A 25,630-nucleotide genomic window follows, 5' to 3' on the forward strand; every position below is an offset into this window, starting at 1 on the left:
TAAGAAGAGACATGTCATTATACTTGGAAATATATTGCTAAACGCCCTGGGCGACAGCATGGCAATGCCAGTGCCTGCCAAAAAAGCAGACACTGCAGCTTATTAGAGGCAAAAACATAGCACGCAGGCAACTAGCCAGTAAAGAAGCCCCAAAATGAACTCATGGGCCATCATTCACCGGGCGTTTTCCAATGGGGCTTTGCCATTATAAAATACTTCTGTGAATTAGGCCCATGGGATTCTCAGCACCATGGCGATAAATCACCACCCTTCTATAAGTTAGGCAAGGTTTGGAAAAATAGTCCTGGACATAAAGCAAAAGGCTGACGCTTACTGTGCATGCAGCTTTTACTTCTCAGAAACCTTACTGCTGCAAGTCACTCCTCTTTTCCCAGTCAACAAAAAATGCGATCACTCATGGGATTTAAGTGTCATGGTGATATCCGGAGTACAGGGAAGGGCCACCAAAGGGGTGAGTTTGGTCTTGACTGAGGCTAGCAGGTAACTTTGCATAATCCCCGGGCCTGCAACCTGCGGCTCCAGCTGTTACTCCAAGCATCGCTCCTCATTGATTATGCAGGCTAGTGAAGATGAGAGCTGTCATTGAAATGTATACTTCAAAAGCTTTAATTCCTACAAGGTGATGGGCGTTTATGTATTTTTGGGGGAAATGATGCTTCAAATTTGAAATGTTTGGTATTTTGAAAGCAAGCTAATTGGGAATGTTTTCTAGAGGCTTTAGATTAACGAATAGTGATAGCTTTTTTAATAAATTGATTTATTTTGTAAGAGGTTCTTTTTTGAAAAACAAGCCGATCATTCAATTGTAATGAATCCATTAGGTTTTTTTTAAGGAATCATGTTTTTTGACAAATATTTTTCGAGAAAATGTGATTCTTTTGTTCAAGAGTCAGAGTTTTTAACAAACAGCTTCATTTTTGTAATGAGCTCATGTATGCTGCCTTTCTTGGAACATTTGAGATAAAAATGGGTTGATTAAACTGTGGTTTCAAAATACCCCGAATTCGAACTTGGGTAAAATATTTGTTCTTAACCCTAATTATCCCAAGGGGGAGGGGAAAGGGGAAGGGGAAGTGCAGTTAACTCAAAAGTGCAGCCAGCGGGTGGCTCATAAGTGCAGAGAGAAGGGACTGTAGGATTACAGATACAGACTCGTAAGTGCTGAGGAGCCTGGAGGCAGTGCGAGTTCACCTGGCCATGCAGGAGCCTGTACCAGATTTCAGAGGGTGACCAGGTAACCAGTGCGCGGAGCAGTCAGGTTCATCAGCAGAGGAGAGGAAGAGAGAAAGTGGAAGCGAAAAGGAAGATCTTGAGTTGCTTCCGGAACTGGAGGTGGTTCTGATCAAGTTTGAGAGAGGCAGGGATGCTGTTCCAGAGGGAGGTCCCAGCCGAGGAGATGGATCTGCGCCCAACTCTCTGCTTGGAGAAGCGCCTGACCCTCAGAGAGTTGGAGGTGGATGAGTGGAGAGCTCGAGAAGGAAGATATTTTGGAAGAGAAAGTTGGAGGTAGAGCAGTCCCAGATCCCAGAAAGCCTTGTGGGCGATGCAGAGGGATATGAACTTGATCCTTGCACCCACGGGGAGCCACTGAAGAGATTTCAGAGCTGGAGAGATACGATCCCTGGGCTTGATGCCAAGGACAAGTCTTGCAGTCCAGTTCTGGATAAGTTGTAAAGGTCGAAGAGTAGAGTCAGGAAGATTTAGAAAGAGGCTGTTGCAATGGGCCAGCCTAGAGAGGACCAGAGCTCTGGAGACAGTGAGCTTATGGGGGAAGTGAGAAAAGGAAGAATACCTCGGAGGAGGTGCAGCTGATAGTTTGACTTCTTAGAGATGTCGGAGATGTGAGGTAAGAAGGAGAGGGTGGAGTCAAAGATGACACCAAAGTTCTTAGCTGCACAGGAAGGCACAGGAAGAGGGTCTAGAGTGGGGAGCCAGAGAGGGAGGGAGCAGGTGTCCCAATGAGGAGGGTCCCAGTCTTACTGTCATTAAGGCAGAGTTCATTGACGGCACACCATTCCTGAATTGCGGCCAGACAGTCTGGTATGAGAGAAGAAGCAGAGGTGGCAGATGGGAGCTTGAAAGAGAGCCAAGTGTCTTCCACGTAATACAGAAAATTGGAGCAGAAAGTAGCGATGCAGTGGGCATGAGGTTCCAGGTAGTGTTCAAAGAGCCAGGGAGAGAAGTTGGACCCTTGGAGAACACCACAAGTAGAGAGAGAGCGACAGAAGAGAGGAAAGACCTCAGTTGGACCTGAGAAGGTCAGTCAGTGAAAAAGGGTATATATTGGGGTGTGGTGGGGAATTGAAGGGGGATCTAAGGGCTCTTCCAACATTATGGTAAAAAATGGCAATGTTGGCAGAAATATTATTCTGCGAAGTTGCCATTCAGCAAATGAAATGCATCAAACCTTCATTCAACCATAGAGAAGGCTTCCTCTGAAGTTCAGATGCGAAAGCTGCACCTAGCCCATTAAAACCCCAGGCCTTCCCAGCCTTCACCCTTTTCCTGAAGCACTTCATTCATCCGCTTTAAAGCCACATGGTGAAATGACTACTACTCTACTGGAGTACAGGCATGAATAGTGGCTAAAACACCTACTCAGTTCGACACTACTACTAAAACAGCATTGATCCCAATCATAAAGGTAAAACAGGCACAACCTGACAGGTATACCTCCTTAGCCTTTTCTGGTCACGTGGGCGGAGGACAGGCTATATACTCCCAGGAGGGGTGTGGAATGAAAACAGTAGCAACCCAAACAGCAATAGAGCTAAGACTCTAAAATAAAAGAATGTCCAATCAAGGTTCTATCAATATATATATGTACTAAACAATCAAAAATGTAAGCAACTCTTTCTTGGAGTTCTTCCGGGACACCAACCCAGCGCCTTCAATCACCTTGGCTAAGCAATCTGCCTCCTCGTATGCCACTGGATCAACTTTTTACTCAGCCGTCTTTACTGTACGATAGCGACTGATTTATCCCCAAGATATATAGACCCTAGATCCCGGGTTGGGGGTGTGGGGGTTGGGGGGAACCTAATTGGGTCGGGGAGGGGGGTCTTTATTCTTCTTTCCTTTTTCTGAATCCTTTAACTCTCTTTCTTTTTTTCTATTCTGTCTTCCCTGGGTTCGTTGGAAAATTGTTAAAAGATGTAACTTGTAGATCTACTTCAGGTTGTTGATTTGTACTGCCGTACAACAAGTTCATGTATGTTTCATAAGATCTCAATAAAAATAATTTAAAAAAAATGCAAGCAACTAACACTTCTATAAAACCCACCCCTGTGGAGTCAACACAGAAAATGCAGTTAGAGGGGACCAGGGTTACCCAAAGGGGGACTTGTTGTAGCTTTCAAATATAACCTTGGGATTAAATGGAAAATCATTTGTAGCAACGCATGGTTGCTGGCTATCAAGTTGGACTTGTACTTGTGTCAACATCCTGTTTTATTAGTGAACCTCTATTGGAATCCCGCGACTGTCATGTTTGAGACTGTAAAAGAGTGTCTGATAGATATATTCCAAGTGTGGTATCAGATGGATTTTGGAAAGAGTATCATTTTATGAGGTGAGTTTAATTCCTATTGCACTGAGGGCGCTTTGTGGAATGATGCTAAGGCCATCTCCACCTCTTTGCACCATAGGATCCATCGAGGTAAACAATGGGACCACTTTCTTGCAGCATGGGACATGTCTCTGCTGGATTATGGCCCTTCTTTTTATTCTCTTAGGTACACATGGCACAGACGGGATTGCAGTTCTAGGATTGACTTCTTTTATATTTCTAGTGGCTTAATGGCCAAGTGTGGCTACTTGAAACACATTAATACTGACTTGGGTGACCACCTACTGTTACTATTCTCTTTGACCCTTCCTTTCCCGACTTTTGTATTAAGACGAGATTTGGCTGGGCTCTCTGTGAATAAGAAGGGGACCTCGATAATATGGAACAGAAAGATGGTGTCCAAATTGAATCATCTCTTCACAGTCTTTTTGGCCAACTTGAGCCTCTCTCCTACTCCTCGAAGTATGAGAGAAGGCTTTTTAGACTCTCAATATAACATCATCTTGCTTGTATCTATAAAATCACTTGTGAATGTCCCTGTGCCTACAATAAGCCTTTCAGCCATCTTTGCGATGATAGAGTCTTTAAATCAAAGATTCTAAAACACAGGAAATTGACCGCCCTAAAACTGCAGTCCCTTTCTGCCTTAGATTATCTGGCTGCTAAATCTAAAATCTGACAAACACACAAGAACCTGATTAAATCATTGAGGATAAATTCGTATTTAAGGACACGCCAGACCATGTTGGTACACTTATGTAAGGAGAAGGAGGTAAAATGTTGGCCTACCATCAATCGGACCTTTGTCTTAAATGATAAGGGTACGGAATGCCCTATACAGGAAAATGTATGGGTTAAACACTACACTAATAAATATTCTCTGCCTGCTCACTTCACTGATTATAGAGGAGCTGAGTTGGGAGTGGTTGTTGAAGGTCCTTGCCCCTAGGAAAGAGATGATATTGCTTGGACTATAGGCAAACTTAAGCCATCTCGTGCCCCGGGTCTGGATGGCATCCCTCCTTTTGTCTTGAAAAAGGTGCCGAATGTATGGTCTGAACTTTTGAAACCTATGTTTGATCAAATCTTTCAGACTCATATTATTCCAGCCTCTTGGGCACAATCTATCATTATTCTAATCTAGAAAAGGGGGATATACTTGACCCAAACAACTACAGGCCTACCGCTTTGATAGATGCTATGAGTACAGTTTTTGTTATTCTCCTTCAGAGGGACTTAAATCAAGTTGTCAAAAAATTCAATCTCCTGAGCCAGTTCCAGGTGGGGTTCAGGGAAGAGCTAGGAACCTCCCTTAATGCTACCATCATGGCACAACTCAGACATTATGTGCAACACACACAAGTTGGGGATGTTTTCATAGCATGCCTAGATATGTCTAGCACTTATGGCGTAGTGATTAGATCTAGGCTTTGGCATAAATTGCTTGATGTGTACATACCTAGAAAACTAGTCCAGCTCCTTGCTTTACTACACACTAATACCACCATATGTGTACCTTTAACCAAGGAAGGGTCCCTGTCGCAGGAGATAAGCGCGTTTATAGGGGTGAATCCAGGATGCACCTTGGCACCTATGCTTTGTAGTTTGTACGTGTGTGATGTCGAGGGACTGTGGCAGGGTCCATCCATTGCACCTGCAAAGCTGGGAAATACAAAGTTGGAATGGATGGCTTTTGCGGATGATTTCATTTGGTTTGACAGATCTTCTAGAGGCCTGAGAAGAAAAATGTATTTATTCTTTGCCTATGCACTGGCTAATAATCTCCTGCCAAGCGCATATAAATCCAAGGTCCTGGTGTTCACGAGCGGAACCAAAGTAAAAATTTGATCTTGGACGAGGGACCTGAAATAGTGGATCAGGTCAACGTGGTTACACATCTTGTGTACAATCGTACCAACAAAGCTACCATGGGATCTTGGAGAACTAGCCTTCTTGACAAGACGCTCAAATCAGTCTCCCAATTTAAATTTCTTAGGCACAGAAAATGTACATTTTCCTTGCTCCCGCTAAGGCGTTACTATCTGGCCAAGTTTGAACCAACGATCCTTCACGGCCTTGACTTGTCCATCCACAATATGGGCTCCATGCTTAATATCATCCAAGGGAAGCTGTGGAAGGAGGTGTTGGGACTATCACTGGCTATTCCTCATGCAGTTATAAGACATGAACTTTGTCTTATTGCCTTGAAGGCTAAATACACTTGTAAACAGCTTTCTACCTATAGGAAAATGATTGATCCACCGGAAAACTCTTTATACAAGGTCCTTAACACAGCTATGTGTGCAGAATCTGTCTCTTCTATCAAAGAGTATTCACTGAGGATGAAATGTGTATTGGACTCTATTGGGGTCTCTGAGTGGGATCTTGTGCAGCGACCGGGGGCTGTCAAGATGAGTTTATTCAGGGCAGATTGGCTAAAGACAACAGACAGCATTGTTTCTTTTATCAACTATGTTGAGTATTCACATTTTTTACATGCGAGAGAATACATTCCATTCTATCTGGAATAGTAGATTGTAATTGTAATTGTTGTAACTCGTGGAAACTTAGAGCTGCTGTATGAGAAGAGTCAGAAGAGTTAATAGGGGAAATGAATTGTTAGTGCAGGCTAGGCAACGTTTTTAAGAACTGTTTTAGGGATCATAGAATTTAATTTTAAAAATAAGGTGTTTTATTTGTGAATTGCTTAAATTGCTCATATTGTTAACGCTGACTGGGTGTTGCTCCTTTGAACCCAGTACAGCTGCTTCCTGCGGATCGAAATAGTTTTCGTTCGTTCTGAAACGTTCTGATTCAGAAAACTACAACACCCTTTGTTCTTGTAGTTCCTTTCTGCTTCTTATCCCGCCCCCAGGCGCGCACGCGCCGGCGCGCACAAGACAAGCCGGTCTGTGGCGGCTACTTAAACCCTGGTGCCTCCTCCTACACCAGAGATAGTAGATTGTAATTTTAATTGTTGTAACTCGTGGAAACTTAGAGCTGCTGTATGAGAAGAGTCAGAAGAGTTAATAGGGGAAATGAATTGTTAGTGCAGGCTAGGCAACGTTTTTAAGAACTGTTTTAGGGATCATAGAATTTAATTTTAAAAATAAGGTGTTTTATTTGTGAATTGCTTAAATTGCTCATATTGTTAACGCTGACTGGGTGTTGCTCCTTTGAACCCAGTACAGCTGCTTCCTGCGGATCGAAATAGTTTTCGTTCGTTCGTTCTGAAACGTTCTGATTCAGAAAACTACAACACCCTTTGTTCTTGTAGTTCCTTTCTGCTTCTTATCCCGCCCCCAGGCGCGCACGCGCCGGCGCGCACAAGACAAGCCGGTCTGTGGCGGCTACTTAAACCCTGGTGCCTCCTCCTACACCAGAGATAGTAGATTGTAATTTTAATTGTTGTAACTCGTGGAAACTTAGAGCTGCTGTATGAGAAGAGTCAGAAGAGTTAATAGGGGAAATGAATTGTTAGTGCAGGCTAGGCAACGTTTTTAAGAACTGTTTTAGGGATCATAGAATTTAATTTTAAAAATAAGGTGTTTTATTTGTGAATTGCTTAAATTGCTCATATTGTTAACGCTGACTAGGTGTTGCTCCTTTGAACCCAGTACAGCTGCTTCCTGCGGATCGAAATAGTTTTCGTTCGTTCGTTCTGAAACGTTCTGATTCAGAAAACTACAACACCCTTTGTTCTTGTAGTTCCTTTCTGCTTCTTATCCCGCCCCCAGGCGCGCACGCGCCGGCGCGCGCAAGACAAGCCGGTCTGTGGCGGTCCGTGGCGAATAGTGCGGGTGCGGCGATCCCCCTTACACCCGTAACTGAAATATAGGTTATGGGGATTAAGGAGGCCCTAACTGCAATTGAAGAGGCGCGAAGCAGGTCATTATGCCGTTCTACAGCACTCGACCGCAAATTGTCCTCCAACCTAACTCGAGTAAGTACACTTGCGGAAACACTGCCATGTACTATAGAAGCTAATGTCAGCCCACCACTTATGGAGAAACAATACACAGTAAATGTCTCTCCAGTGGTACACACAGTAATACCCTTATGTAAGGGAGACAGTTATGCACCACTCCCTCTTCCTGATACACAAACTTTCCAATTAATGGATAGTAACATAACTTCTCCTGGGTTAGATATCACTATGGGGATTGTTGGCCAAAACATGCCTAATATGCCTCTGCATGCGCATCGCTCAGTCCAGAATACAGCCACATTAAATCTAGCGCTCCTCAACACCAGATCGCTAGTTAAACACTCAATAGATGTCCGAGATTACATTAAGGACAATAACATCGATATCATGTGCCTGACCGAAACTTGGCTGTCGGATGCGCATGGACTTACGATAGAACAGGCTACTCCATCAGGCTACACCTTTTTTGGTAAACATCGCAAAGATGGACATGGGGGGGGAGCGGCTGTTATATGCAAAGAGGACTTGAAAATGTATGAATCGAAAATTGATTGCGAAGGATGTGACATTCTACACACTAAATTCATCCCAAATCCCAATTTCAGTATTAACATAATAACTGTGTATAGACCACCGAAACTTAACCATAATTTCAATGAACAGCTTACAAATGCTCTAAATACCATTCTATCCACAAACTCAGCTACTATATTAGTGGGGGACTTAAATTTGTGGAAAGGGAATACTAAAGATAAAAAAGCTAAGGAACTGGAAAAAATGCTAAAAAATAATAATATCCAGGTGCATAATAACGACCCGACACATGTTAAAGGCAACATCTTGGACTGGATGGCAAGTTGTAATATTGTCTTATCAAACGTCACCACTACACCCTGTATATGGTCTGACCATCTTTTTGTTTCTAGTCGAATACACCTTCCTCTCTCACAAAAGCATGAACATGAGTTGCCGCGCAAAATAATGCACAGGAATCATAAGGCTCTCACCACAGAAATCTTAACAGAATGCCTGTCCTCACTCATGCTTGCCACAACCGACTTTGATCATCCGGACCACCTTGTGGAAAAATATAATTCCCAAATGACTATTTTACTGGACACAGTAGCCCCTATGAAACTAAAAAGTATAAGAAAATCCAACCATAAACAAAAATGGTTCTCACCACAGCTAACTATACTAAAGGCCACTAAGCGACGAGCAGAGCGCTCCTGGCACAAAGACCAAAATTCAGCCAATAGAGTTATCTGGAAAACCCATGCCAAAACATACAAAGACGCTATTGCGGAAGCAAAGCGGACTTATTATAATGACCAAATAGCTTCAGCTGATAATGACACCAAGGAACTTTTTCGCCTTTTTAGGTCCTGGGAAAAACCGGAAGTATTAAATCATTCAATCATTCCTACCAAAGAGGACTGTGTTAGAACACAGAAAGCTTTCTCTGATAAACTTACATGTGCCCAAGATAAAATTCGGAGGCAATTACATCAACAAACCCTAACTCAAGAGGTACATTTCAACCATATGATTAACCGCACTGAACCACAAGAAGAGGAGGAAAAAAAATCAATGGATACTGGTTTCAAGTTCCCGGAAATCACCTTGGCAGAGATTGAAAACACCATGAGAGCCATGAATCCTACCAGTTGTCCAGGAGATCTGATTCCATCCAAAATCATATTAGATCATCAAAACATCTTTGCACCATTTTTGTGCAGATTTGTAAACGCCTCCTTTAGGCACTGTACTGTTCCACAAGTCATTAAATCAGTGGCTGTTACCCCCCTTCTAAAAAAAGCTGGCTTGGATCCTAAAGATGCGGCCAATTATCGTCCTATTACTAATACGCTTTTCTTTCTGAAACTGGTAGACAAGGTTGCTACCTCTCAACTTCAATTATATATTGAAAACTCGGGAAGGCTGCACGAGAGGCAATCGGGTTTCCGCCGCTTTCATGGCACTGAGAGTGCCTTGATTGACCTCCAGACGCAGATGTTATCATTAATTGAGAAAGGCAGACCTGGCCTGCTAATATTACTCGATCTTAGTGCTGCTTTTGATCTTTTAGATCATAAGATTCTATTATACAGATTGCGGGACACCGGCGGCTTGGCAAATGAAACTGTCAACTGGGTGAGATCTTTTTTACAGAGTAGAAGCTCCAGGGTGCACTGGGGCGAGGCTTTCTCGGAAGCAGAGACCATCCTTTGTGGTGTCCCACAGGGAGCTTGCCTGTCGCCCTTGCTCTTTAACATCTATATTGCCCCTCTATGCAGAGAATTGGAGAAGTTGGGCTATTTCTTTACCAACTATGCAGATGATTTCCAGCTGTCAATGGAACTTTCAGGTGACCATCAGGCAGACCAACTCAAACTAAATAAGTTATACAGCGTAATAAAAGATTGGATGACCACAAACTGGCTATGCTTAAATGCAGGAAAGACGGAACTAATGATCTACGGGCCCAATAAACAGAGAGAGGGACTAGCTAAGGCTTTCACTGGTTTCCACGTAGATGATAGTTTTATTGAAGTCGTTGGCAAAGTAAAAACACTAGGTGTTTATATGGAAGCCTCCTTGGATGCAGGTGCACACGTGGATGCCATAGTAAAAAATACCCATTATCACCTACGAGTATTGAGGCAGGTGGCCCCTCTCATCTCTGAAAAAAATCGAGCCAAACTGGTCAGAGCTGTCATCTTGCCACGACTTGACTACTGCAATGCCCTGCTGGGGGGGGCTAGTAGAGAAGACGTACAGAAACTGCAGAAAATCCAGAACGCCTCTGTACGTATAATACACGGTATGAAGAGGCATGAACCCACTTCTAACGCGAGAAGGGAACTACATTGGCTCCCAGTATCAGCTAGGATCTCCTTTAAATTACTGACTCTAGGTCACAAATGCATCTATGGAACTGTTCCTAATTATTTGAAGGATAAAGTCACGATATATCAACCGGCAAGAAATCTGCGCTCTACAACGACTCTAAGTCTGCAGGTGCCAAGGACTAAGAAAGCCCGTGGAAATGGTCGTTCTTTCCCGGTGCTCGTGGCTAAGGCCTGGAATAATCTACCGTTAGGGCTTCGTATAGAGAGCAATCTTCTGGCTTTCCGGAAACTCCTAAAGACAGAACTTTTTATCTAACTTACATCATGGTTGCCATCACCGACCTTTCTGCTTGTGATGGAGCGCTTGGATGCCTTAGGGCTTGTAGCGCTGTAGAAATTCAATAACATAACATAACATAACATAACATCTGCAACGCATGACTTACATGCGTTTTAGGCTAAACCAACTCCATACAAATGAGAGGATTAAGCATTGGAAGGATTCCTCACTGCACCTCCAACCCAATTCTATCTGCAGCTTTTGTGGTATAATGGAAACTACCAAAACCCTGAGACATTTGGTTACTATGTGTCCACATTTTGCTAACAATTGACTTTTGTGTTTCAAGGATATTACTGGTAATAACACGATGTGTCCACTAATCTGCTTTGGCGTCGTTGTATGTGGGGTACCAATGTTTCTCTTATCTTAGTATTTAATGTTTTCTTAAAGTTTCTTATTATCGAACTGGATGAAAACAATCACATTATTGTAAGATTTTATCTGTGGAATGTATTTAAAGTTTTATTTTTATTCTTTTATGTTTTAGTAGAGATAAGAGTTGTTAATTTTGTTCTCGTTTTTTCCTTATTTGTTAATTATGTTGTGTAAGGTTTCCTGTAAACCATCAATGCAACATTAAAAAAAAGAAGAAAATGCAGAACTGATTCAGTATTTCACTTTTGGTTGTTTAAATCACATTGATCCAGCTGCGAGTCGGCAGTGAGTTTTCATCGAGACGGGGCTTTATGCAGTTCAAGTTGACAATAGTGACAATGAGGTTCGATGGATCCAACAGGTTTGAGTTGAGATGATGGTTTCACTGCCTCTAGTCACAGTATGACATGATGGCTTCCAGTGGTTTGAGTCGGTGGTCAAGTTGGGTCAAGGCGAGGTTCTCTTGGATTGAAGAGGTGCTCAAAGGTGGGGCAAGTCACATATCTTCACGCATTGAGCCAGAATTCAAGTTGCAATGGCGAGGAGTGCTACTGGTACTAAATGGCATCTAGCCAGTTTGAAGATGCAGTCAGCGGGTTTGAAGATGCAAAATAGTGCCAACATCAGTGGTGCAGGTCCTATTGTGATCAAAGGTATTGACCAGGGGCAAAGCAGTTCAAAGATGCCTTGAAGTGGAAATACATGCTTTCAGGTTGCTTTGGACTTTTCAAGTTGCTCTGAACCCCAATCCAGGGCTCTAAGGCAATATGGGTCCTTTCTGCTCTGCACCCCTTCGGCTGGCACCACTGGAGAACCTTCACCTCTAGTGTGGAACCTGGTTCCAGTGCAGCCAGCAGAGTGACAGGCCTTGGTTCACAGCAGTTCACCCCCACTGTTCCCTGGGGATGGATGATTAGGGGACAGAGCTCTTCTCTGCATTGGATGCCTTCTGTCTTCACCTCGATGTCAGGCGACTTTGGGATGGAGAGCATTCCTAGCAGAGGTCCAAAAGTGTATTCTTCTTCTTCGCATGTCCAAAGTTCAAACAAAGGCAACATTTCACAGGGAATTGTACAAAAGCAAGCCTGTAGTTGCAGCAAGCGACTCTTCCCTTCTGACATCATACCCAGAGTGTCTTGCCCTGCAAGAAATGGAGTGGACAGGAAGGAAGAGAGCCCTAAGAGAAACCATGATGGGGAAAATCCTCAGCAGCCACCTTTCCTCTCTGGCTACTGTAACCATGCCCCTTTCCCATTCCTGCTGAATTCAAAGTCCCCAAGGCATTTAATACCTTGGTATAAAGCTAGCCTTTTTAATGCGAGTGCCCCTTTGAAGCAGGGTTTCAAGGAGATCTCGTATTGAGGGCATCTGTACTCTCAGAGAAGTTGTTACCCTTCCTCTCAGAGGAATCAAATGAAGGAAGCATCCTGTCTCTTGCCTTACTTGGAGCAGTGGAGAAAGCCAAGGTAGCCATAATATATATCACCTTGACATCACTAACTTGGGCTCATCGGGCTGACAGGTGCATGATATCGGGGTCGGACTGGGGCATACAATTGTCTCGGGCACCAATGAAAAAGTGGCCAACAGTTAAAAAATGGCAATTCATTCCTTTTACACAAGGGGGACGTTTTTGTGATGCAAATTGTGCATTTTAAAGAATATTTATTTTGTAAAACTGGTCAAAATTACTATCTGCATAGTGAAGTTACATGGGCAAAACAAGTGGCCCACTTTGACTGCAAAAATTGGCCTTTTGGGAGGGAGGGGACAGCTATTGGCATCCAGCAGGCACCCGGGTGCTATGGGACACCAGCAGGCCCAGTGCCTCAAAGGGTTGCCAGGGAACACCCATGCTTAAGTGGTGGCAGGGCAGGCCATACCCAGACCATGCGGACCCTTGCCACTTTGCTGGCACAAGGGTCCAATGGCATCATGGCCTGCAGGCCTGTGCTCACACGGTGCGGGCCTGCAGGCCTAAATAAGACACAGACTCAGTCATTCCCTTATGGAGTCTGCAGCCGGCCTGATGCATGTGCCTGCAGTTGCTCCTTTTATTCGCTTGGGCCATGACAGTCATTGCCCATCTTTAAAAGGGCAATGCACGTGGGAGGGCCACACATAACACTGAGCCTCTTAAATGGGCAACACACTTGGGAGGGTCACAAACCACAGGGCCCACACTAGCATTTTGTGTTTTGGTAGGGACATTGCCCTATAAGCCAGTCCGAGCCTGCATGATATCAAATTGAGGTGGCTTTAATAGTTGTGTGTTCTTATCAGTCCCCATGACATAACCAGGCATGACTTATTCTTAGTGATTATCCTGTCACCAGACTGACATGGCAACAATAATGACATTTTACTTGAGAGATGCAGAACTTAAAATGTTACTCCTGTTTGCAAGGACTTGGTGCCCCAGCAGCTGTCAGGGGTGCATATTCGATGTTTGAACCAGCCCTCTGCCACTAGAGAGCAATGGCTGCAGATGATAGGAAACTGGTTCAGAAAAGCTACATGGATGCACTATGCTATTTTCATGGAGCTTTTGTGAAAAGGGGGCTGATTAGCAGGCCTCGCTTTCAGAAACCTGTATAATTGTATTATTAATAACAAATCAATAAAGCCAGGTCTTTCACACCCTCGCAAATAGCAGTTCTTTTGTTCTGTGTTTTACCCCTCTTCTCCACTGAAATTTCCCTCACCCTGTTTAATATGGGCATCATTGCAGATAGACAGGAAATCATTTGTCAAAGTGTCCTCATAGCATGTTGGTCAGTCTGTATGAGTAAGCTTCAAAAATGCATGTGAAATGTAAGAACAATGTCATGGCTTAAACACACTTAAAAGATAACATCTTCACTCCTGCACTCGCACGCTCTGCAAGACAGTTCTCCACAGTGTGCATAGTGCATAATGGTCCCTTAGCAACCTATTTCCTGCTGCCAGGCTGTTTTTTTGGCAGCGTTCTATGGCTCCATATCTTAATACTCATCTTTGTTTACCCACACGCTATGCAGCCTCCCAGCACCACTTTGTGTTCATCAGAAAGGCAACACACCGCAGTCCTAAAACAGTACTCTGAGGCGAGCGGCAGAGGCATGGCTGGGGTAGCACAGAATGCAAAGGCATGCTGACAGGTTCCATCATGACCAGTCCTGTGCGTGGCCAAACTTCAATGTGAATGGGATTGCACATGGTAGCAGACTCTCCCGCAGCGCCTAGATTCGGCAGATACAGCCCTGTCTGCAGGCACACAGTTCTCAGGCGACTCCTCTAATGACTCCATGCTACTTACCGGTCATGGTGGCAGTCTCTGTCTCCCGCCGGCTGTCTGCTGTTCCTGCAGGTGCTGATCAAACCCTTGGCCACGACGGTGCACGGTATTGTCAGACATGGACAGGTGCACCCATATTTATACCCAAACGTGAAGCCTTTCCAACACTCAAATTACGTAGGGCGGCGTGTTGCAGCTCTTGGGGATTTTTCTCACACTGCTTTTTTGGCATTCAATTGCACAACTTTGGGAGAGGCTGCGGACCGCTCCCACGAGGCAGTGGTGAGGCACACGGCATGAAGAGACCTGGGGGCATTTCGACGCTGGCTGACAAACTCTGAAGAGACCTGGGGGCATTTCGACGCTGGCTGACAAACTCATTCTGATTTAATCGTTTCGGTGCGCTTACTCAACCCCGCAGATTGGTGCAATTCACGCTATTTCTAATAACCCGTGCATCTGTCCATTTTGGACCCCTTAGATAGCAATAGCTCATTCCTCCTTCCCCCCCCAGAAAAGCGTGACATGAGCCTTGCTTAGTTTTTTGGCTTAAAAGGCCGCAGATTTATTTTCCACAAAATCATAAAACATACTGCACACATTAGTGGAAATACTTTGGAAGATGCGGCGACTGCTCCGTGTCCAAAACCTGCTTCCCCCTTGCTTTCCAAAAGTCCATCATAGGCCCAACTCTCCCAACCCTTTGCGCCTGAGCCTCGCCTGCCCCTGCAGGTGTCCGTGGGCGGGCAGAGTGCCGTTTCCTTGGGGGAAGCTGTGCCCTTGTTGTTCCCCCCCAGACGCCCCTGCCGTTTTAGGCTCCCAAGGGGCGCTGGTCTGGAAAGGGCGAAGACCCTTCCCGCTTTCTCCTGGCTCATCCGGAGTCTGTCTCTTGTGTTTGGTTGCCCAAACACCGCCACGCCACAGGTGGGTTACCGCCCACCGTGGCTCCCCCCTGCTTCCTTCCTCACATTTCTTGGATTTTTGTGCAAAGGGTCCAGAAGAATATCTCCAACCCCATTGGTGACAAATGTACCCCAACTTCCATAATATAGTCAAGGGAATTAAAAATAATCAAGTCGTGACTGCTCTGGCAAAAACCCTCAGAGGCTCCCTTTCCCAGGATTGTCGGGTCAGCACCACCCAGACATAAGGCCAATATGTCCGTCTTTTGCTGTTTCCCAGGCTATCTGCGCACCTGCCCCTGCAGCTGCGCCCCTATCAACCCCACCAATCCCAATCTCATTTCCTCCAGGCTGCTGCTGGTGAGGAAAGAAGGTGGCATGTCGATTTTAAGTTCCTTTCGGCCTGATGTACCTCCTCACACCCAGACCTCCTTCCCCCATGCCACCCGATGAGCACCAATTTTTAGAGATTATTCAGTGGAACTTAAGATGCTAAGGCCATGTCTGCTGTACTTCTGCCCCTGCCACCTTTCCCTCTTGCTCCGCCTTACCAGGGCGAGCCTGCTCTGAGACCCTTTTTCCTTTGTTCCAGCTCCATCCTGCTCCGCCTTAACCAGGGCGGGCCTGCTCTGGGACACTTTTTCCATCTGTCCCCTTTCCATCCTGCTCTGCCTTAACCAGGGCGGGCCTGCTCCGGGACCCCTTTTTTCCTCTGTCCCCTTTCCATCCTGCACCGCCTTAACCAGGGCGGGCCTGCTCTGGGACACTTTTTCCATCTGTCCCCTTTCCATCCTGCTCCGCCTTAACCAGGGCGGGCCTGCTCCGGGACCCCTTTTTTTTTTTTTTTTTTTCTCTGTCCCCTTTCCATCCTGCACCGCCTTAACCAGGGTGAGCCTGCTCCGGGACACTTTAAAGTTAGAATTTCAGGCACCACCTTTGCCTTACTTCCCCTTTCCCAGTCCTCTCACCCCACAAGAATCCGTAGTCTTGTGCCGTCTTTCCTTATTGTTACATTTCCCAGAGTTTTGAGCTGGATTCTACTATGGGGCTCTTTCCCTACTGCTGACAAATGTCTGCCATCCACTGGGTTATACTACGGGGAACTTGGGTTGAACCGCCCATGCCTGCCCTGTGCAATACCTTTCCAAGAGCTTTGTGCACCTTGTGCCCAATTGCCATCCACTGGGTTATACTACGGGGAACTTGGGTTGCACTGCCCATGCCTGTCCTGTGCAATACCTTTCCGTGAGCTTTGTGCACCTTGTGCCCAATTTCCAGTGACATTTCCTCAGCCCCGTGCTGGACCGGGCACTCACTCTCTTGTATATTCAACCAGGGACTCCATGTTCCACCCTTAGCAATTCATCTACCCCTTTACTGGACTAATGCTCCCCCCACCTTAATCTTGCTCCGCCTGCTGTGAGCTACCTACCGGGTGATTGCCTGTGCTGGACGGGAGGAGCTGCCTTTATAGTCCCTTGTTAGACCTGTACCTCTGCATTCATTTCCCCCTTGTCTCAGCCAGGTACCATTTTTTTTTTTTTTTTTTTTTTTTTTTTCCTGTCCTGTGTGTACCGCCTCCCATCTTTCACTAGAGGGCTCCCCCCTTCCATTTTACTTAACATGTAAGGCAACTGCCAAAACCAAGAAGACGGCCTCTCCTCAGGCGTACCTAGTGGTGCTATCCCACAACTCACTCTATATCGTTACCTGCCGTGCACACCTTTACCCTGATACTTGATCATTCTCATTGGTCAGGTGCAAGGCTGCGCTGACCCTGCTACCTGCGCCTTTAAACACGTTCCTGCTTCTCTCGCTATACCACCTTTCGTTTTTAAATTTCAAGTACTTGAGCCCAAGCCAAACTGTTCCCCCCTCGCATCACTTTGCAGCTTTGTTAAGTGTGTACGCCTGACAACTGGCCCCTTGTCCGAATTCATAATTGGGAATTTGAATTGCATTCATAATTGGTAAATGAAACCCATAATTGGGAATGCTCCTAGCGCCCTGTTCCATACTAGCCTTGTGGCGCTCCCACGCCCAACTGTCAAGAGGCATGCAATAATGCTCTTAGCAACATTTAGAAGTACGCGCTCCGTGGCGCTCCCCTTGCGCTGCCTCCCTCATACAATTTTCATGCGCCATGGCGAGTGCTGTACCTCTGGGTACTGTAAGGGGGTCAGGCCATTATGCTCATAGTGCCATTAAATCATACCCTCCTCCTGGCACTCCCCTTTATCATGAACGCGTAATGCAATTGCGCTTATAGCGCCATACCTCTATCCCCACCTACAGCGTGAAGAAACATGCAACCCGCTTATAGCGCACTTTTGTACAACGGGCCTCCTCGCGCTGCCCTATATAATGGCACGGGTCCTGCCATACTGCCTGCAGCGCTATTCTGTAAGGATAACCTTGCGGCGCTCCTACACCCACTGCACAGAGTCATGCCATACTAAGTTACCAGGGTGAACCCCCAATTGCCCTTAGGGATCCCCGTTTCTTCAACCCATCCCGTCCAGGAGAGGCAACAGAAGCCACAACTCCTTCCCCAGCTGAGCTGCACAACCCATACATTAGCATGGCTCAATATGTTCCCGTACCCATTACCCTAAACAACGCAAAGGGCGAAACTATGGAAGCATATACAAACAATTAAACCAAGAGTGAATGGATGATGCAGAAATACGGTATGCCACTAAAGTGACGAGCTGACCTGCCCTCTTTAATGTTCTTGCGCACGAAACAAGGTGGCCCTTTAAATTTCCTAGTAACCCACCTGGTGTGCGTTTTCCGCGTGGTACCCGTGTTTAACCAATTAATGGACCGACGCTGCGCCCTAACCCTGCGTGATCTCTATTGGCAGCCTCACTTCCCTTTCTGCTGCAAGCCTGGTTGGTATGTGTCGCCCAGCCAATTTCATTCTGATCTTTGTAGTCCCCAACCGCGGGGATGGCCGGAGCCAGGCTCTTTTATTCTCTAGTTGTTCTATTGTTACAACCCCCAACGGCGGCTTCTTCCCGGCATTCAAACTGCATAGCGTATAAACGATGCTCTGCGACGAACTCCCTTGCATCAAATATGACCGGCGACCTGTTACACAGGGAGCCCTGCATGCCCTTATCCTAATTCATCGTCCGTTCGTTAATGAACCTTGCCGCCAGGTCCCAGCCCCCATGGACGTCTCCTGGTCAGTAATACGTGCACCGTAAATTGCCAGGCGATATGGCCCGAGGCCCTGAACACCTACTCCTAATATTCCTGCATCTGCGGGCCAATCCCTTAAAACACCTTGAGCATAAACCTGCCCCCTGTATGCCCGCCCTAAACCAGTCAGCTACCTCATCCTAAAAAGCGCACCCTGTACCTTGTTTATAGGCGTATAACTGCCATCTTTGTTTCTAAAGTGTGGCGCGAACATTCAGAAAACGGCTTACTCACTTGGTGACCGTAAGCATAACCTGCCCCTGGATGCCCCGTTCTAATCAGTAAGTTAAATCATCCTAACAAAGTGCGCCAAGAAACACTTGTGTATAGGCGTGTTATAAATGCCATAACGGTTTCTTAATGTGCGGGGCGAAAATTAAATAACCATTAAATAACTGCCGTGCATGCAACCAACAAGTTGACCACCAATACAACACAGCACAACCGCTTTGTAAGGATACCTGGCCGCATTTCTAGACCCCCCAATATTTGTGTATGACATATGATAGTTTGTTTACAATGCGCTTAATACCCCGGGGTTTCTGAGCGCGGACCGAACCTGGAGTGCTTGGTACCGTTGCCCTTCCGAGGCGAGCACTTTGTCCCCAAAGCTATCCTCCACCTCTTTATAAAGTATGACTGCAGCTTTAAAACCCTCATCGGCCAACCTTCACACTGCTATGCCAACAACAATCACCTCCCTGTTCCTGGTGTGGACACCCCGATCGCAACTGCAACATTTCCCCCACTGTGTGACCAGAGTGGGTATACGATCAGTACCCCTAGCCCGACAACCAAAGGTGCAATATGCAACTTACACCGCAAGTTCTGCTGCCGCTACTATTTATGTGCGAAATGTGACATTGAGAAACGGCCTACTCACTTGGCGACTTTAAGCATATACCTGCACAATGGTTGCACCGGCCTACACCAGTAAGCTAAATCATCCTAACAGCGTGCGCCATGAAACACTTGTGTATAGGCGTTTTACAAATGCCCTATGGGTTTCTTAATGTGCAGTGCGAAAATTCGGGAACCCCCTAATCCCTTATCGACCTTAATCATAAACCAGCACAAAGGATGCACCGCTCTAAGCCTTTGGGCTAAATCACCATAAAAAAGTGCACCAGGAACACCTGTTTATAGGCGCGTTCTGTTAGCTTGCCCGTTGCATGCGCCTTGCACCCCGTGCATGGGAAACACCCCCCAGCAAATGCATCATATTTGCACGCCTCGCGCCCTGATGTATACAAGCATGCTGGCAACTGCACATGGACAACTATCTTCCTATTGCCCTTTTATCACCCTTGTGGCCCACATCCCCTTTGTGGCTGCCTACCCGCGGGGCAAAGCAGCCCCTAGCCAGCACATCCTTAAGTTACTGCGACTAGGCCTGCGTCCAGACCGATGCACGTAACCCAGCCGGCCATAACCGCATACCTTCGAATCACCCAGCATGCTGAATTCACATTCCTTGACTTTACTTAGACATTCTTCAATGCAAACATTTGAAACAATTAACCGCGAGGCGTGCATCTTAACCCCCCCAACAGTAACCTTAACTGCATTGCTTCCCCGGACGCTCGCTATATGCCTCTGCATACCGTCTACGCTTACAGCTTACATATCTACTTTTAAATCACTTTATGTAACTGAGTGGCTTGCGCCTTTTCTCCATGCCGCTTCCTAATCTTCCTGGACCCGCATGTGAGGAAAGGAAGCCACAGATTCAAACCTGCTCTCGCCTTTAAAAGAACACCGTTTCTCGCTTCCGACATCCTCCCCACCCCAGTTCCCTGGGGAGTATAGCAGTAACTGACTGCTGATACCGTCCTGCCTGCACGTCTCCTTAATTATCCCACGTCCGCCCTGCGTGGGATTAAGCTGCACGAACCGCAACCACTCAGTGCCCAGCCATTTACCTCTTTCTTTGCTCAAGCTGCGCCATCTCCATCTCCCGCTCCCGTGAACTGGGCAACACCTTCTCTGGAACCTCTGGAACTTTCCATACCGGACCTCTTCCTTCACTGGGGTAACAGGAACCTCCTTGCCTGGTCACAGCCCCTCAAAAAACAAAGTCCTCGGTGGCAGGCGGGCGTCCCACGCCAAGGCTGGATGGTGCCTGCAGTGGGAACGCGCCTGCTTTAAAGGGGGGTAACTCCGCCCCTTTCCATTGTCCCCCTTCCGCGGGCTTTTTCTCCCCCTTTGCCGCGCTCTTCTCATTTCCGCGGGCTTTCCCCGCTTTTGCCGCGCTCTGCCTTTCCTCCCCTCCTTTGAGGAGGGGGAGGGAGATTTAGGAGGAGGACACCGCCCGGGTTATCGGGGTGCCTCCTCCATTTTCGGATTTCTTCGTCGACACCTGGCATGAAGGCGAGTGCACACGAGGACAGTCTGCCTTGGCGGAAATGTTACTTTGGTCATCCTGCATGTGGGAGACCTGGGCACTGTCTGGGGCAGACCTCCCACGTTTAGTAGCCCACTTTCCCAGCCACACCTGCACCCATTCACTCACACAGTCGCGCAGTGTCAGACTGAGCAGTAAGTGTTTGGAAAGAGGAATTTTGCCCATTTACATTCATGCTTGGCACTGGTAAAGAACCCGGTTTGATTTTAGCTGCACTCCGAAAATGTCTTGATTTTCAACACCCTACTTTGACCCTACACAGGGACACTTGACCAAAGTGCTTTGAAACACATTTGGCCTCATTACGACCCTGGCGGTACGGAGTGAACGGCGCCGTAAAAGGTGCTGGCGCCGTTCACTCCGTACCGCCGCATTACGAGTTCCCCTCGCGGGCCCCTATTGGGGCTGAATGGGAATGGGGAAGGACCGTGTCGGGGTCCTTGGAGGGAGGAATTACCAGGCCTTCCGAACTCGGAATGGCCCGGTAAGTCCTCATTCCGAGGACCCAGACCCCGACGTGATTTCGGCGGCAGCCATGCCGCCAATAGCGGCATGGTTACTGCCGAACTCGTAATGAGGGGCATTGTGTATAGGCGCTATACAACAAATCTACATGTGGAAAGATAATGCCCTCTTCAGAAATACAGGAAGAACTGTGACAATCAGGAAATCACTGGTATTCAGACTTCACTGTCGCCTATAAGAGCACAGTCGGGGCACTGGAGTGCAACTAGCCAGTGTGATGACTCCTGTGGAGTCCACCACTAATCCCCAGCCTGGGATCTCCTCCCATGTGGCATGGTTGCAGCAGCTGATCTCTGATCCTGACCATGGGGGTGATATTATGAGGGAGGCTCACATGGGAGGAGATGGCTGCCGGGGAGATGTGGTGACCCCATCAGGAGGGACGCGGTATTCTGCCCTTATAAATGAGGATCATTCTGAACTTCATAATGGCAGTTGTCACTATACAAATACCTCCAGTTACCAATACCATTCACATCTCATATGTACATAACACACTTAGAACATCTCCTGCCTGCTGGTTTTGTACTAAAACACCCCAAACAAAATCACCTTGGAAGTCTAATTAATCCTGTGGACTCCAACTCCCATAATGCTTCAAGTACTGAGAGGAGGAAGAAGGATCTAGTATGGATTGCAAGAAACCCTAAGCTAAACACACAGACTAGTTGTTGCAATGTAGATCGACTGCATGGTTTCCACTATCAATCAGGAGGAATAGAGAAGAGAAGCAACTCGGTGAAGCAGGAAGCTGTAGCGCGGGTAAAGGCAGACACACAGGAACAGACCGTGCTGAAGGAGGCAGATGCTTTCAAGCTGCCGCTTGTCAGCATTTCTTACCGGAATGGCAGGAAGTTATGCAAGTAATAGCAAGCAATTCTGCACATTGCTTGGTGTTCCTTCTCGCATAGCTGCATTAAACAATGTAGCTGCTGCCAGGGCAGGAATGGATGTGGCTCCATAAAATACTACTGGCTTTATAGTCAGAAACATGAACTGCATGCATCATCTGTATGACTTTAAATCCAATAGTATTTCATGCAGTCACATCCATTCCTAAACAGGCATCAACTACATTGGGCCTGATTCATGGAACGTTTACCTATGGGATTGCACCATTATAAAACACTTCCTTGAATCAGGCCCATTGTGTTATGAGGTTAAGCAAAGAATACTAAGACATTTTGCACTCTGCTTGGTATACATTGCATAACTGCATAACATAATATAATTCCTGCCTGTATAGGAATGCATGTGAAGGCATAACACACTGTGGGTTTTAAGGTTGTACACATTGCATCGTTAGTGTGTGTGTGTTTGTGTGTGTGTGTATACATATATATATATATCTTTTAGGTGATAACATCTCTAGCCAACAGTTCTTTTTAAGGACGCCTGTGATTTTCAGGAGTCTCAGCTAAGAGTCATTCGTCCTTGACACTGTTGTCTTCCCTGATGATGTTGCCTGGATGGTGGATGCAATGACAGGTCACAGCAACAAAAAAGAGGATGTCTTTAGGGGGAGAGGCATATGAATGTGCGCTTCTGAGCTGGGACTGGAAAAGGAAGAATGTCTTGGCATCAAAGGGTTATCGGAGTGGCAGTAATCTGTTTTTTTATTTTCTTTCCTTACTGCTTATGGAATAAAGGAACAGGGGTTACCTCATAATACTCACCCCCATGCTTGTTCAATAGAATCTCGACTTTCCATCATAATTTACTAGAAATAATCGAAATTGGACAGGAATGCATAGCTTGGAAATTAGTTTTCCATATGGCTGGAATTATTCACCTCCTTTGATAAACTCTAATACCCCATTCTGGCAAATCCTTACTTATCTCTCCCCAGACACTTCTCATCAGAAATAATGAATCAGAAACCTAGAATGCCGTTCTGGCACTTTAAGATGAATCCAGGGGGAATCTACACGTCTATATGTGCTCAAAGCCTTCTGTACATCATTGCTTGTGACTTGGGGTTGGGGAAATACTCTTGGCAGATTTCACCCTATTCCAGAGAAAAATTCAGAATTTTCAACTTACATTTATGCTGGTGGGTGGTAAACTGTAGTCAAGCAGGGCCATTATCGGCAGGCATGCTTAGCAATCCATACAATCACAGTAGCTGATGCATTTCTTGTTTTTTGCGAATTCAGAACAGACAGAGGTATTGGGGATTCTGAACTGAGATTAATTGGTTGGCATAGCAATGGACAATGCCATGGCATGAAACTGCCAAATCAAAAAAATCTGTTTTTCCAAATTCCTCCACCGTATTACCCAATGAGAAGTTCCCTAACCATATCCGCTCCAATCAGCAGCTTTGTAAGAAGCAAGTCGGGTGCCAGGCTTTTCATTTCCCAGCTGCGCAATGATTTCACATTGGGCTATTTTTGGCTAATTTTGAGGGCAGATCTGTTTTTTTGTACTCATGAGTCTGCCTTTCTACAAATGCCCACTCTCTTTGTCCCCCACCCCCACCTGATTATACCCGAACACACCACAATATCACTCTCTTTCTATCCCCACCCACATCACCCCCATTACATGTGCTGGTTGGGTATTGTTTGTCCCCCCTAAACTGGTTTGTTCATGTTTTTTGCTCCAACCATCTACCATCACTACCCCACTCCACTCTCTGTAACCCCACCCACTACCCCATCACTACACAGCCTACCCCCACCTTCTCTACCCCACCCACTCTATCCCCATCCTCATCCAAGCAATCCTTCCCACCCAGCCTGCTATCCCCACCCACCTACCAACCCAACATAGACTCTCTCCACCCAAATCCACCACTTTGTCTACCCCCACCCACCCATTCTATGACTACATCTCTACCAGTAAATACCTCCACTCACTCTACAAACACCCACCCAACCCCCACTCTTTCTACAGCCACCCAACCCTACCTCCACTCTCTTTAACTCCAACCACCCTATCCCCACTGTCTACCCCATCTACCCACCCTACACCCACCCTCTCTAACCTCATCCACTCAACCCACCTCTCTCTACCCCACCCAACTATCCTACCACCACTCTCTCCACCCCTCACTCACCGTATCTCCACTCTGTAACCCCTCCACACTCTTACCACCCCCACCCTATCAACACTCTCGCTACCACGACCCACCCATCCTACCTCCACCCTCTCTATCCCCAAGTGCCCCACCTCTGTGTATTACCATCAACCCACACTACATTCACCCTCTCTAACCATACCCATCCACCCTACCCGACCCACCCATCCTACCATCACTCTCTCTTCCCCTACACACCCTACCTCCTCTCTCTCTTCCCTCTCCACTCTCTCACAAACCCTAACTCCACTCTCTCTACCCTCGTCCACCCTACACCCACTCTCTCTATCCCCACCCACCCACCGTACCTTCACTATCTCTATTCGCATGCACCCACCCTATCCCAACTCTCTCTACATCCAACACCCACCCGCTCACCACTTCCTTTACGCAAACCCAACCACCTCTCCCTACAATCCCACCCATCCTATTCTCTCTGCAATCCATGAAACCCACTTCAGCCCACTCCTTACCCTCTTTAATCCATTTTGTCAGGGGAGGATAGCTCAGGGGTAACTTGCTCACCTTGGAAGCAAGACGACACACAGCACCTCAGGTTCGATCCCCGGGTCTGCGCTTAGAAACCTCTGGGTATTAAGCGCGTTACAAATAACCAATCATATATCACACTCTCTTTTTATTTCTTACCCTCTTACTTTCAAACTTTGTCTTTTATATCTGCTTTTGCTCATCATCAATGGCACCCTCTCCCAATCGTGTCTTCCTTTGCTCTGCTCTTCTTCCTTCTCATTCTCTTGTATACCGTGCCCCATATCACATCTTGCTTCAAAACTTTGCACTCTCCTCCTTGTACCCTGGTGCTTATGAATGCAAAATGAAAGAAAAAAATGATTGGCTTTGCCAATGTTTGTTGAAACAGGGTGCATGAAATTCTACTCCGCTGGTGTAATGGCAGATGGGCACGTTTTGCATCCAACTGCAAAACTACATTGAGAAGAGTCAACATTTCTATGCTCTACAGACATCTGAATAACACCAGAGAGATACAGAGAACATCATCTTCCCATTTGCGAGTAACTCACTACTCATGGTGTAAGACTTCTGATCTCCCTCCTCTCCCTCTCTCTCCCCCTTTCTCTCTCTCTCTCTCTCTCTCTCTCTCTCTCTCTCCATATATATCTATAT

General features: G+C 46.4%; 1 protein-coding gene across 2 annotated transcripts in view; it reads right to left on the bottom strand.

Annotated features, from left to right (window-relative positions):
• The window catches only part of LOC138580587 (protein-glutamine gamma-glutamyltransferase E-like), a 127,163-nt gene extending 112,580 nt beyond the window's left edge, over positions 1–14,583 (bottom strand). Inside the window, exon 1 of one of the 2 annotated variants that reach the window (XR_011304298.1) lies at positions 14,386–14,520. Coding sequence is in view for 1 of the 2 variants with exons in the window: in XM_069651243.1 (XP_069507344.1) it covers positions 14,386–14,392 (7 nt within the window). In the remaining variant the exon portion in view is untranslated. Of the gene's footprint in view, positions 1–14,385 lie in introns of both variants that reach the window. The other variant, XM_069651243.1, reaches the window with a different exon arrangement.
• Between the last annotated feature and the right edge of the window lie 11,047 nt (positions 14,584–25,630).

The sequence above is a fragment of the Ambystoma mexicanum genome, chromosome 3p (genome assembly GCF_040938575.1).
Source record: "Ambystoma mexicanum isolate Mex_15411 chromosome 3p, UKY_AmexF1_1, whole genome shotgun sequence".
NCBI lineage: Eukaryota > Metazoa > Chordata > Amphibia > Caudata > Ambystomatidae > Ambystoma > Ambystoma mexicanum.